The sequence below is a fragment of the Lynx rufus genome, unplaced genomic scaffold (assembly GCF_022079265.1).
Source record: "Lynx rufus isolate CCGP_SWC_20201006 ecotype Redwood Valley unplaced genomic scaffold, mLynRuf1.p SCAF_19, whole genome shotgun sequence".
Lineage (NCBI taxonomy): Eukaryota > Metazoa > Chordata > Mammalia > Carnivora > Felidae > Lynx > Lynx rufus.
This window is the reverse complement of record NW_025814833.1, coordinates 5256631-5271797: the sequence shown is the minus strand read 5'-3', so window position 1 is coordinate 5271797 and position 15167 is coordinate 5256631. Positions and strand designations below refer to the sequence as shown.

Genomic DNA, 15167 nt, shown 5'->3' with positions numbered 1-15167 from the left:
ACATGTGTGTGGAGGACAACAGATCAGATTCATCCTTCCAAGATTAATGCATATAAAGATTATTCATATGTTCCACACTTTGGTAGGTCACTGACCATCCAAAACACTTACACGCCATGGTTATTGTCTATGAATAACTTGAATTCACACACATTTTTATACTCAAATAGCACTTCATATATTTTCTGGGGTTCTTTGACAATTATAGGAATTGTAAAAAAAATCAAAATTTAATACCTATATTTTGTTATTTTGAGCTGAGCATTTACCACATTTCACGGTATCCAAATTATACATGCCACCACATTGAAAACAGAACTTATTTAAATGCCATGTCACATACAAACAAACACAAGTGGGGCACCTGGGTGGCTCAGCCGGTTGAGCATCTGACTCGATTTTGGCTCAGGTCATGATTTCATGGTTCTCATGGGATCGAGCCCTGCATTGGGCTCTGCAATGATAGCATTGAGCCTGCTTGAGATTCTCTCTCTCTCTCTCTCTCTCTCTCTCTCTCTCTCTGCCCCTCTCCCACTTGCATGCACACACGCTGTCTCTCAAAATAAATAAAGAAATAAACATTTAAAAACTTAAAAAAGAATATACAAACAAGCATTGCTCATTTTAAAGCAGTCAAATAAAAATGTTTTGTATTGACATAAAAGATGTTAAATTTTCTCTCTTACATGCATCTGCCACCAACTCTGAATATTACCTTTGAGACCAGGAACACCACTCCTGCCAGGAATTCCCAAAGGTCCTGGTGGGCCTGGAGGTCCCATCATACCCATTTCACCTTTGGCACCTTTGAAGAATATAAATAATTAACTTTTACCTTTCCTTGACCTTGGAAAGATAAAAGGTAAGTTTTAAGATGGCAACTGGAAGACCTGAGGGTTGGAGGGAAGGCACTAAGTCTTACCCCTTTTCAACTGTTGTAACCATAGTGACCACTATTGCCAATGAATATGAAGACTCACTGTGGTTACTTATCTCCAAAGATGGCCTCACAATGCACAACACTTACCAGTATACACACCCTTGTGTAGCCTTCTCCCCTTGAATTTGGGCTGACTCTGCCTTGTCCTTGACTAAGTGACATTGTGAATCCCAAAGCTAGATCATAAGAAGTCTTGTGACTTTCACCTGGGGCTCTTGGAACACTCGGTTTTGGTTTGGGGGATTCTCTTGTTTGGAAGCCAGCTGCCTTTAGAAGGAGAGCAACTACCCTGACTTTATCATAATATAACAATCCTAAGCCATGTGAAGAAACATTATGGATAATCAGAAACATGTGAAGAGGCCAAGGAACAGTCAGGTGTCAGAGAAATGCCATTCTGGAAGTAGATCCTTCATCCCAACCGCTCCAGTTGATGCCATCTGGATCAGAGATAAATGACCCCATTCAAATCATGCCTTAATTCCTGACTCACAAAATCTTGAACAAATAAAAAAGGTTGAATTAAACCATTAAATTCTGGGGTCATTTTCTATACAGCAATATGTAACAAGAAATCTCCCAGAGAAAAAGTATAATGTAAATAACAAAGTGAGTCTCTTGAAAAGACATTTAACACTTTTCCTTAAGGACTAGGTCAATCCAGAAAAGTACAACAAAGGAATAATATAACGGAATCATAAGAGTTTTAATTTCCTGAATCCAAAACCAGAGAAAACTTTAAATAAATTACCTGGAAATCCAGAGGCACCTGCTTTTCCTGGAATCCCTGGTGATCCTGGGGGTCCCATAGGACCAGGTGCTCCAGGAATTCCTGGACTGCCTCTCTCACCAGGGGGTCCTAGAACATCAAACCCAGGAGGTCCTGGATCTCCCTTCTCTCCTGGTATTCCATGTAAGCCTAGTTAATACAACACCAATATTAACCAGTTTTGAAGTAGTTTTAAGAGATGTGTCTGATCATTTTTCTAGCAAACAAGTGACAGACTCCTTTCTATAATAAACCTAACAGTGAGTCAGAGATTCTTTTGCTATCATGCACATAAAATGACCTAACAATCAAACTTCAGGATTTTCAGGTACATTTATCTATGAAAGTGCTTCTCAAATTATTTTTGGTGAAAGATGAATCTTTTCTTAATTCTTGGTCCATCCTGGACTAATATTTTTCATAAAATACTGTAAAATGACTAAAAGAACTAAAATAAAAAAACCAAAGACATACATAATACATGTCTACCTTCGGCTATTAAATTCAACAACTACAATTACACTGTCAAATTGCTATAAAAGTTTCTAAATGCTTACTCTCAGTTTCTTTTAATTCCAATGCAGACTGGTAACAGGCAGTTTGTGATTTGACATTGGTCCGTTGACTGCATTTGGATTTGCATTGTTCTAAGGTACTATGGATTATTGGGCTATATTTCCATAATCCATAAGAATGACTAATTACTGAGTAAGCCCATTGCATGGACCTTTTTGACTTTATTTTAACCTCATTTTACATCTTGTTTTAATAATACATTACCATAAAATTTTGTTGTTAAATTTTGTTTCCCAGTATTCCAACCAGGATTTTACAGAAAAAATATGACATTGAAAAAATGCTTAACCTTAGTAAGTTTTGTAAGACTGAACTACTCCAAGACACAAGATGCTTAGAACATAGGGAAAAGAATTACTCTACAAACACAGAGCAAGTTCCCGCTCCAATACCTATCAGCTATGTGACTTAGTGAGTCACTTAATATTGTTGATCTACATCTGGGGATACAACTGACTGGAAGCTAGAGGCTGAGCCAGGTGACCATTCCAAGGGTCCCTTCAACAATAAGACCTAATTCTATTGTTGAAGGTTCATAGACAATTATTTTTATAATAGAGCAAGATGCTAGGATTTTAAGATCTGTTTGGTGTCATATACCAGCATGTCCTTAAAGCAATAAAATTCACTTCAAAGATTAGAGAATTCCGTTTAGTTGGCACAGTGGTGATGGTTCCAATGCTGTCATTTCATAAAAAAGATACTATAAAAATGGGAGAGAGATTTTATATTATTGTATTTGTGAAGTATGATGATACCTAAAAACGAGCACTATTATAGCTCTATATGGATTGCTGCTTATTGTTATATTCCAACTAGTTTTTGACAGCTGAGGTTTTGAGATAAATAATTTGTCCTTTGAAATATGCTCCACAAAAGAATGAAAAGAAACCAAAGACTTAAGTCGGGAGAAATCTTGTTTGTTTTTCAGGTTTAAAGCTTTACTTTAAGATCCAGCTTTTGAGAAAGAACTACAGTACCTGGTAGGCCTGAAGTTCAAGAGGCAGGAGTTACAGTTTAGTAGCAAGATGAACTACCCAGGCAGAAGCAAGTTGCCAAGAGATTGATTAGGTTAGGAGACAAAACTAAGCATGTTAAGATGAGAACAAAAACGTCTACAAGTAGAAGTTATTAGATACTGATTCATGACTATCATATATTAGTAATGAGTAAAGAAACGTACTTTAGGCATTCATTAAGATGCTCATATAGCATATTCTATAAATGAAATGTATTTGCCAACAGAGACACACTAAAATATTTACATTCACAAAAAGTAATGCTCTCTTTTTTAAGGTATCATTTTATTTATTTTATTTATTTTTATTACTTGTTTTATTTATTTTTTATTTTTTTAAATTTACATCCTCTTTGATGAAAATCAGCTTTACATTTTTTTTTTTAATTTTTTTTTTCAACATTTATTTATTTTTGGGACAGAGAGAGACAGAGCATGAACGGGGGAGGGGCAGAGAGAGAGGGAGACACAGAATCGGAAACAGGCTCCAGGCTCTGAGCCATCAGCCCAGAGCCCGACGCGGGGCTCGAACTCACGGACCGCGAGATCGTGACCTGGCTGAAGTCGGACGCTTAACCGACTGCGCCACCCAGGCGCCCCAATCAGCTTTACATTTTTATCTCTGATCCTTATATTGCTTTGAATAACCCTTTTGGAACTTAAGCTCCTAAAGATAAGTTAGAATTTAAAACTGAATTTTATTTTATACTATAACAGCTTAGGTACAGAGAACTCAATAATAATTAGTGGATGACTATGATTAAACAAACCCGCATGTACTAGCAAAGATTTTTTTTACTGTTATTTGTAGTAGTAACAGATATTATGCTGTACTTTTCATAGCATAGATCTTTTTCATGAATATTGTCAGAAATAGGCATCCTAGTAAGATCAAGAATTAAGATGATGAAATAAAAGAAATGACAAAACACAACAGAAATGATAAATTCATCCCTATATAATAATAGGAATTATATGGCTATATCTATAAGGGGTAAGTGCATGAGGGGTATACAGATGCTCTTAATTTATTGGCAGCTAAATGGAACCAGTTACTGAAAAAAGGGGAAAAATTCAAAAACACATTATCTGTGAGAACTTTACACACACACACACACACACACACACACACACACATGCTAACCAAGGGTTTGATAGATGAAAAAAAGTTAGAAAACTTCATAGATGAAAATATGTTAGGAAACTTCATCTATGAAATGACATGACTAATTCCTTGTTTCTTTGTTTCACATTAGTAGCAATGAGGTTGAACTGATTCAGTTATGTACTTTTTCCTGAGGCCAGGCAAGCATTATAATATATTTGGCTCAGGTTAGGGTATGATATGTGAACATGGAATTGAGTATATCTAACTGACCTCTAAAATATTCACTAAAGCAGCGATCTCCTAGCTAATAGCCAGATCAAATAATAAGAATCAACAATTTCCATTTCTGCCCGGATGAGTAGGGCATGGAATGAAAGCATTTTGGTTATCCTTTGGCACTTTTTTCTTTAATTTCCCTGCTGTCAAATGAGGAATTGATAATTCAACAGTTCCTTAATTTATAAACATGCATTAAACTGTGTATCCTGCCTTGGAAAGGAGAATGACAAATAGTAAAGTTTAATTAAATTACAGCAGAACGCTGGAGTCAAAAATGCTTGAAAAGCATAATGCAAACATTTTATACTGGGCAGATGACAATATAGAATATTTTGCATTTTTTCTACTGCAAAATGAAACACAGCAAGTATATTAAATAAGCTTATTAGAAAACATTGGTAGCTAGAATTTTAGCCATGCAGTGTAAGTCAGGTGTATCAAAATATAAGTAACAGCCTTCCTGATCACCCTTTCATTGAGATGTATGAACAGAAATTACAATGTTTTTGAAATGGGCTAAGATAATTTTCTGCTTTGGTGATATAAATAAATTTATATAAAAAGTGAGTATGTGTGGCTAGTATTAAATATAAAATGTGGTCTATCCTATAGTAAAAAAAAATCTGTGATTTGATAACATATCTATATTAATAAGAGTGCATTCAACACATTTTCATGACAGTTGCTATTAACTTCATTTGTTGAACCATATTAGTTAAGATCTTGACTTCTATGGCAAAGCATGTATTTACAGAAGAAAGAGATGAGATTAAATCAGCAACATTACTTTTCCCCTGCCTGTTCTATCTAGACTTTATAAATTAATATACCTATATATCCATAAGTTAAAAAGCAGAGAACATTGGAAGAATGAAACATTTAGAGTATTAGCTAAATTTGAGAAAGCATAAACCACAAATAGATGTATTCTTATTTTGTTCAGCTTGTTATTAACAGTAGTATTTCCACTCTTGTTTAGCTGTGATTTAAGAATTCAGAATGCTTCCAAAACCTCATGCAATTTTGGGAATAAAAGAAATGACAAAACACAACAGAAATGATAAATTCATTTTAGCCATCTTTGTAGAACAGCAGGCCAAGACTATAATGACCAAACCTAAAAATTGTTTTTTCTCAAGATCCTTTTGCTGCGTCAGTTGAGCAGAATGGTTTTTTCATAAGTGTTGAAGCAGCTACAACAACCTGGTTTGAACAACCTGGTTCAAAGCAACACTGTAAGTTTTCTTATTTTTAAGTCAGTAGTAGTGACATGTTACGGGCCATTAAAAAAAAAGGTACAATGTACCATAAAATAAAATATTTAAACAGGAAATAAGCTAAAATAACCTTTACTTCCAGGCTTTTTATATTGTTAATTGGTGTTTCTAGATTTTAACATAATAATTAACAAAATATCTATTGTCATTTAAGACCAGAAAATATATTTCTACTGTTTCAAAATCAATGTATGTACATCTGAACATATTCATGTAAATCATCTGACATATTCATGTAAGTTAAGGAATGATTAAGTTTTTCATATTTGTTTTAACTTCAGGAATTATTACATTGCTTTACAGTAACATACTGGCTCAAGAGTGGCCCTTACTGTGCATAACCAGATGGCTCAGAATCCACAAAACTCAAGTAAGCTCTCACACAAACGTAGAGGAACAATATGATTCTTTATCAGGTTACCAGCTGACAAAACTTGTTTTGCCTATGTATATAAAAAAAGTTTAGGGGCGCCTGGGTGGCTCAGTGGGTTAAGTGTCAGACTTCAGCTCAGGTCCTGATCTCATGGTTTGTGAGTTTGAGCCCCATGCCAGGCTCTATGCTGACAGCTCGGAGCCTGGAGCGTGCTTCAGATTCTGTCTCCCTCTCTCTTTCCCTTCCCCACTTGCGCTCTGTCTCTCAAAAATAAACAAACAGTAAAAAACTTTAAAAAAACAATTTAAAAAAAGTTTAGAGAGCTTATGAGTTGCAAAGCAACTGCTGATTTAGGGGCAAAGGGGGAAAAATTCAACGCACTTGTTTAATTTAAAAAAAGAAAAAGAAATGAGAATGCCTAAAATATATTTTTAACAGAATGTTAAATGTGCAAAGAAATGTTAAGAGATTCCACAAAGGTCTATTAATTCTGTACAGCTACTCAGATCTGAAATAATCAGCACTAGACGTTCTTAGCTCTGTGATTCCAAGACTGCCACTAGCTTAATGACTGTATGCTGTGGCAACATACTGCAATGTTAAACTGTATTATTGTCAATAGATCAATTTTAAATGAACAGGAAGGGAAAATATGGGATTAAAGTAGCTCTTATGCTGTGATCTATACTTTTTCAGTTTTATAATATTATACAAGTAGACATGTTACTAAAATCTGTTTTCTGGAAAACTGTTACATAGGTTGTACTTTACTAATGAGCTAACCAACCTCTAATAATGAGTGCTACAAAATGCACATTTATTTACTCCAATCTTACCAGGTTGGCCTACTGGTCCAGGAATCCCTGGTGGCCCTGGTGGTCCCTGAACACCTATCCCTGGAAGCCCAGGAGGTCCCATTGGCCCAGGTTGTCCATTTGGCCCAATATCACCTTTAAGAAATAAATATAGTTTAAATATTAAAAACAACAACAGTAGCTGAGTCACTAGTCATTAGGAACCACAACACCCATGTGAAAAGGCACATCATAGTAAGCAGGGATCTTGAAAAGCTAACCAATCATAGAGCAAGAAAAGTACGCAGAAGTACTCACAGAAGATAACAGGAAATGCATTAAAAGTTACAGACTTATAATTTAACCTATGCTGAGCACTCAACTTCAATACTTAAAATCAACTTCACAAAATAATACATAAGATTACAAACCACACATTTTTTTTGTCTGCAACTCATCTATAAGTATCTATAAGTTTGGGTAAGTATCTACAAGTATAAAATACATTTTCAAGTTGCTTTTTTAAGGTAGGTAACCTTTAACATCTTCTTATTTGTTAACTTGGGCCCTGTCCCCATAAACAAGCTAAAGCCTGTCCCATCATCAGTAAAATACTTTGACCATAGAAACTTCACTGTCCCTCTATCTTCTGTCTCTCTTAGTTTAAAAAATTTTTTACATATACTAAAACTCTCTAATGTACTCTGATGGGTTTTGACAAATGTATACTGTCATATAATCACCACCAACATCAAGATATATAAGATACATATATAGTGCCATCAAACCAAAAGGCTTCCTGTACCTGGTTGTAGTCAACTTCTCTCTACACTCTAATTCCCTGGCAACTGCTTGATCTGTTTTACGTCTTATAGTTTTTCCTTTTCCAGTATAGCATATAAATGCAATCATATAGTATGTAGCCTTTTCACTATGTCTCCTCTCCCTTAACATAATGCATGATGCATCCAAGTTGCTGTACAAATCAGTAGTGTGTTACCTTTTATTGATGAATAGTATTCAATTATACAAACATGCCACAATTCGTTCATCTATTCACCAGCTGAAGGAAACTGGGCTATTTCCAATTCTTGGCAATTATGAACAAAGCTGCTATGAACACTGGCCTAGAGATTTTTGTGTGAAGTGTCACATTTTTTCTTGGATAAATAACTAGGAGTGGGATTGCTGGGTCATGCGGTAAGGGTATGTTTATAAGAAATTGTCAAAATGTTTTTCTTTTTTTAAGTTTTTCTTTAAATTCCAGTTGGTTAACATACAGTGTAGTATTAGTTTCAGGTATAGAATCTAGTGATTCATCACTTCCATACAACATCCAGTGTTCATCAAAAGTGCACTCCTTAATCTCCATCACCTATTTCCCCCATTCCCACACGCCCCCTCCCCTCTGGTAACCATCAGTTTGTTCTCAATGATTACGAGTCTCTTTCTTGGTTTGCCTGTCCTTTCCCCCACCCATGTTCATTTGTTTTGTTTCTTATTCCACATATGAGTGAAGTCATATGGTATTGGTTTTTCTTTGATTTATTTCGCTTAGTATAATACTCTCTAGCTCCATCTATGTCTTTGCAAATGGCAAGGTTTCATTCTTTTTTATGGCTTAGTAATATTCCATTATATATGTACCACCTTTTCTTTATTCATTCATCAGTCGATGGACACTTTGGTTGTTTCCATAATTGGGCTATTGTAGATAATGTTGCCATAAACATCGGGGCGCATGTGTCCCTTTTAATTAGTATTTTTGTATTCTTTGGGTAAATATCTAGTAGTGCAATTGCTGGATTGTAGGGTAGTTCTATTTTTAGTTTTTTGAGGAACCTCCATACTGTTTTCCAGAGTGGATGCACCAGTTTGCATTCCCAAAAACAGTGCAAGAGTTCCCCTTTTCCACATCCTTGCCAACACCCGTTGTTTCCTGTGTTGTTGATTTTAGCCATTCTCACAAGTGTGAGGTGATATCTCACTGTGGTTTTGATTTGTATTTCCCTGATAATGAGTGATGTTGAATATCTTTTCATGTGTCTGTTGACCATCTGTATGTCTTCTTTGGAAAAATGTCTATTCATATCTTTTGCCCATTTTTAATTGGATTATTCATTTTTGGGTGTTGAGTTTGCTAAGTTCTGTACAGATATTGGATACTAAACCTTTGTCAGATATGTCATTTGCAAATATCTTCTCCCAAACTGTTTTTCAAAGTGGCTATAACATTTTGAATTCTAACTAGTAATGTATCAGTTCTAGTTACCCCACGTTTTTTGGCAGCACTTGGTATTGCCAGTTTTCCTTCTTTTTTGAAGCCTATTCTGACAGGATAAGAAGTGGTGTCTCATTGTAGTTTTGACTTGCATGTCCTAGATGACTGATTATATTGAGAATCTTTAGATGTGCTTACTATTCAGATGCCTTCTTCGGTAAAGTATCTGTTCAAATCTTTTGCCTGTATTTCCAAATTCAAATTTGGTTGTTTCATAATTACTGACCTTGAAGAATTCTTTATATATTCTGGCTAAAAGTCCTTTTTGTCAGATACATGATATGAAAGTACATTTCATTTTAATTAAGTCCAATTTATCAATTCTTAAATGTACTGTTCTTTTGGTATTTTATCTAACAACTCTGCTCAACCTACAATCATGAAGAGTTTCTCCTATGCTTTCGTCTAAAATAAAGGATAATAAAGTACTGCCCATGGGCTAAATTTGGCCTGTAGGTTTCATTTTGAACTACCTGTGAGCTAAGAATGGTTTCTACATTATTTAAAGTTGTTAAAAAGGAAAAAAATATATATGACAAAAAACATAGGTGGCCCATAAAAACTAAAGTATTTATTATTGGGCCCTTTATAGAAAATGTTTGCCTCTGTTCCAAAAGTTTTTTTTTTATCATTTTAGGTTATATACTTAAGTCTATGATCCATTCTGAGTTAATTTCTGTATACTGTGTGAAGCGTGGGTTGAGGTTCATCTTTTTTGTTTTGTTTTACACATGGATGACCAATTGATTTAGCACCATTTGTTGAAAAAACTTATTCTTCTATTGAAATTGCCTTTTCTATTTGTCAAAAATCAAATTCTATAAGTCTATTCTTGGACTACCTATGGCGTTCCATTGATCTATATGTGTCTCTCATTTCACATATACCGCACTATCTTAATCACTGTGGCTTTACATTAAGTTTGGAAATTAAATACTATGAATCCTCCAACTCTATACTTCTTTGTGAAATTATTTTGGCTATTCTAGGTCCTTTCCCTTTCCAAAAAAAATTTTGAATAAGAAACTACTGCAGAATTTTGCTAGGAAACATGTTAAATCTATGAATAAACTTGGAGAAAACTGTTATGTTAACAATATTGAGCCTTCCAATTCATAAACACAAACGATCTTTCTATTTGTTTGGAGTTTGACTTCTATCATAAGTGTTTTCTAGTTTTCCACATACAGATCTTGCACATATTTTTTAGAACTATACCTAAGTACTTCATGTTATTTTATTCTATTTCAAATAATGCTGTTCTGTGTAACTTTCATTTCTAGTTGCTCATAATAGCATGTAGAAATACAATTTACTTTTGTATATTTGCCTTGTATCCCATCAATTCTTAGTTCAAAGAGTTTTTTTTGTAGATTTTTGATTTTCTATATAGAAAATCAAGTCACCTATAAAGAAAGTTTTTTTTTCTGCCTTTCCAATCTGTATGTCTTTTATTTCTATTTTCGGGGGTTATTTAGTGATGAGTTTTTTTTTAATTTAAATTTTCTTAGTTAAAATACATTGCAATATTAGTTTCAGGAGTAGAATTTAGTGGTTCATCATAACAAGTGCCCTCCTTAGTACTCATTACACATCTAGACCATTTCCCACCCACCTCTCTCCATCAACCATCAGTTTGCTCTCTATCATTAAGAGGATCTTGTGTGTTTCCCTCTCTTCTCTGCTCCCCCTCCTTTTCATATGTTCATCTGTTTTGTTTCTTAAATTCCAGGTATGTGTGAAATCATATGGTATTTGTCTTTGACTTATTTCGCTTAGCATAATACATTCTAGTTCCATCCATGTCACTGCAAATGGCAAGACTTCATTCCTTTTGATGGTTGAGAAATATTCCACTGTGTGTGTGCGTGCGTGTGTGTGTGTGTGTGTGTGTGTGTACACACAACATCTTCTTTATCCATTCATCAGTCAATGGACATTTGGGCTCTCTCCATAGTTTGGCTATTATTGATAATGCTGCAATATAAGAGACTGTTAAAAACTGAGAACAAACTGAGGGTTGATGGGGGGTGGGAGGGAGGGGCGGGTGGGTGATGGGTATTGAGGAGGGCACCTTTTGGGATGAGCACTGGGTGTTGTATGGAAACCAATTTGTCAATAAACTTCATATATTAAAAAAAAAGAAAAGATAATGCTGCAATAAATATTGGGGTACATGTACCCATTTGAATCTGTATTTTTATATCCTTTGGGTAAATACCTATTAGTGCAATTGCTGGATGATAGGATAGTTCTATTTTTAGTTTTCTGAGTAAACTCCACACTGTTCTCCAAAGTGGCTGCACCAATTTGTATTTCCACCAGCAGTGCAAGAAGGTTTCCCTTTCTCCACATCCTCACCAACACCTGCTGTTTCTTGTGTTGTTAATATTAGTCATTCTGATGGCGTGAGGTGGTATCTCATCTTTGTTTTGATTGTATTTCCCTGATGATGAGTGATGTTGACCATCTTTTAATGTGTCTGTTAGCCAGCTGGATGTCTTCTTTGGAAATGTGTCTATTTGTGCCTTCTGCCCATTTCTTAACTGGGTTGTTTGTTTTGGGGTGTTGAGTTTTCTAGTTCTTTATAGATTTGGGGTACTAACCTTTTATCAGATATCAGATATGTCATTTGTTAATACCTTCTCCCGTTCCGTAGGCTGCTTTCTAGTTTTGTTGATTGTTTCCTTCACTGTGCAGAAGCTTTTTATCTTGATGAAGTCCCAATAGTTCATGTTTGCTTTTGTTTCCCTTGCCTTTGGCGACATGTCTAATAAAAATTTGGTCCAGCTTAGGTCAAAGAGGTTGCTGTTTGTGTTCTCCTCTAGGATTTTGATGGTTTCTTGTCTCACATTTAGGTCTTTCAAATGATGAGATTTTTTTTTTTTACTTGAGCATAGTTGACACACGTTACACTAGTTTCAGGTGTACAACACAATGATTCAACAAGTATATATATTATGCTATGTTCACCACAAGTGTAGCTATCATCTGTCACCATATTATTTGTATTTCTTGCCTGATAGCATTTCATTGATTTATAGGACTTACAGTATGATAATGAAAAAGAGTGGTATGAAAGGATATCTTCATGCTGTTCCATATCTTCAGGTAAAATCCGTCTTTCACCACTAAACATAATGGATCAAGTTTCTTGTAAATGTTCTTTATCATGCTAAGGAAGCTCTCTTTTATTCCTAATTTTGTGAGAGCAACCTTTGCAGAATGAATGTTGAATTCTGCCAAATAATTTTCAGCATCTATTAAGATGATAATATTGTTTTTTCTTTAGACTGTTGATGAAGCAAATTACACTGATTTTTTAAATTTTTTAATGTTTACTTATTTTTGAATGAGAGACAGAGTGCAAGCAGAGGAGGGGCAGAGAGAGAGGGAGACACAGATCCAAAGCAGACTCCAGGTTCTGAGCTATCAGCACAGAGCCCGACGTGGGGCTCGAACTCACGAACTGTGAGATCATGACCTGAGCTAAGTCAGACGCTTCACTGAATGAGCACCCAGGCACCCCAAATTACACTGATTTTCTAATCAGCCTTGTATTCTGAGGATAAATCTTACTTGGTTGTAGAATATAATCTTTTTTATATATTGTTGGATTAGATCTGCTAATATTTTCCTGAGACTTTATATATATATGTTCCAGAGGGATATTGGTCTACAACTTTCTTTTCTTATGATGTCTTTGATGGTTTTTGATTTCAGGGTAATGCTGGCCTCATACAATTGTTGGGAAACAATCTATCCACTTCTATTTTTGGAGAGAGATTGTGTGGAACTAGTGTTACTGTTTCTTTAAATGTTTGTTTGAATTTACCAACGATGCCATCTGGATCTGTAGTTTGTTGGTAGGATTTTAATTACAAACTAAATTTCTTTAATAAATATTGTATTATCCATTTCTTCTTCAGTGAGCTTCAGCAGTTTGTATCTTTTAAGAAACTAAACCTTTTCATCTAAGCTGTCAAATTTATGAGCATACAGTTGTCTGTCATATGCCCCTATTATTCTTTTAATGTCTGTAGGGTCTACAATGATGCCCCCTCTTTCATTACTAATACTGGTAACACGTGTCTCTTCTTTTTTCTTTTCTTGGCTGGCCTGGCTAGAGGTATATCCATTTTATTAATCTTTTCAAAGAAAGTCATTTGGTATCACAGAATTTTTCTATTGTTTTTCAGTGTTCAATTTCACTGATATCTGCTCTTACTGTTATTTTGCTCTATCTTCTGATTGTCTTTTTATTTTACTTTCCTTGTCTAATTTCTTAAGGTGAAAAGTTGTTCTTTTTATCTAATAAAAGTTTTTCACACATAACTTCTTTTAATTACTTCTGAATCCTCTGAATTTGATATGTTTTATTTTCATTTTTATTAAATTAAAATACTTTCTAGTTTTCACAGTGATTTCCCTTTTGATTTATGAGGTATTTAAAAGAGTTTTGGTTATTTTCCAAATATGTCAAGATTTTCCAAGATAGCTTTCTATTACTGATTTCTTGTTAAACACAGTATGGTAAAAGACTATACTACATGATTTCACTATTTTGAATTTTCCAAAGTTTGTTTTAAGGCCTAGATTATCATTGATCATGATGAATTTTCCAGGTGCACTTTATTTCTTTTAATTTATCTATTTAATTTGAGAGAGAGAGAGAGAGAGAGAGAGAGAGAAAGAGAAAGAGCATGCGAGCAGAAGAGGGGCAGAGAGAGGAGAGAGATAATCCTAAGCAGGCTCTGCACTGTCAGCATGAAGCCCGACATGGGGCTCAAACCCACGAACCATTGAGATCATGACCTGAGCCACAACCAGAGTAAGACATTTAACCAACTGAGCCACCCTGGTGCCCACCATGTGCACTTTAAAAGAATGTGTTTCCTGCTCTTGTGGGGTGGAATGTTCTATAAATGTTAATGTTGAGGAGTTATGCTCAAGGGAAACTCCTAACACTGCTCTGCTTAGAACACTGTACATCCTATCCTTGTATTCTTCTACATGAAACTGATGCAAAGTATGGTCTATGGTAGTTGAATGAGTATGACAAGCCTAGCTGGACTGAAGACCACCTGATGTTGGGCATTACAGTATCCCAATTTTCTATTTGTAATTTTGTATTCTCTTTATTAAAAAGAGCTGCCAAAATTGTATGATCTTAAGGTGCCACAGAAATCTATCTTTTTCTGTCTTCCACATTTCTCATCCTTTGAAAATTGTACTTTTCATAATTATTATTTCATTCTTTTTTTTAACATACTGTGTATCAGAAATTTATTTAGTTGAGACCACTTGCTCAATACCAACTTTAAAGAATCTATTCTTTCCCTACTGACTGAGGACATTTCTGTGATATATCAAGTTGCTATATATACATAAGTATGTGTGTATGTATGTGTTCCGTATATACATGTTTCTTAACTCTTTCTATCATATTGGTCTACTGGTCTGTTCCAGCACTGGTTCACATTGGTATAATTACAATTATATTGTAATATATTTTAGTAAATGTTTGGTAAGTGTTAAGTTTCAGAATCAGTTATGTCAAATGCTTCCAAAAAAGTCCTATTTGAATTCTCATTGAAAATGCATTATATTTAGACAAATTTGGAAAGAGTTGACATCACTGAGCCTTCCCATGCACACATATGATTTATCAACCAGTTAATTTTACCTTTTTTCAAGTTTGTTAATAATAGTTTTAATTTCTTTCACAAATACATTAGGCATACTTTATTTT

At 34.7% G+C, this 15167-nt stretch overlaps 1 protein-coding gene across 2 annotated transcripts in view; it reads right to left on the bottom strand.

The window, feature by feature from the left end:
* The window catches only part of COL4A5 (collagen type IV alpha 5 chain), a 260757-nt gene that overhangs the window by 56419 nt on the left and 189171 nt on the right, over window positions 1-15167 (bottom strand). For both annotated transcript variants that reach the window (XM_047081902.1, XM_047081901.1), the window contains exons 30-32: window positions 7177-7290; window positions 1692-1859; window positions 716-805 (exon numbers count right to left, since the gene is read on the bottom strand). In XM_047081902.1, the coding sequence (XP_046937858.1) occupies window positions 716-805; window positions 1692-1859; window positions 7177-7290 (372 nt within the window). The remainder of the gene's footprint in view (window positions 1-715; window positions 806-1691; window positions 1860-7176; window positions 7291-15167) is intronic.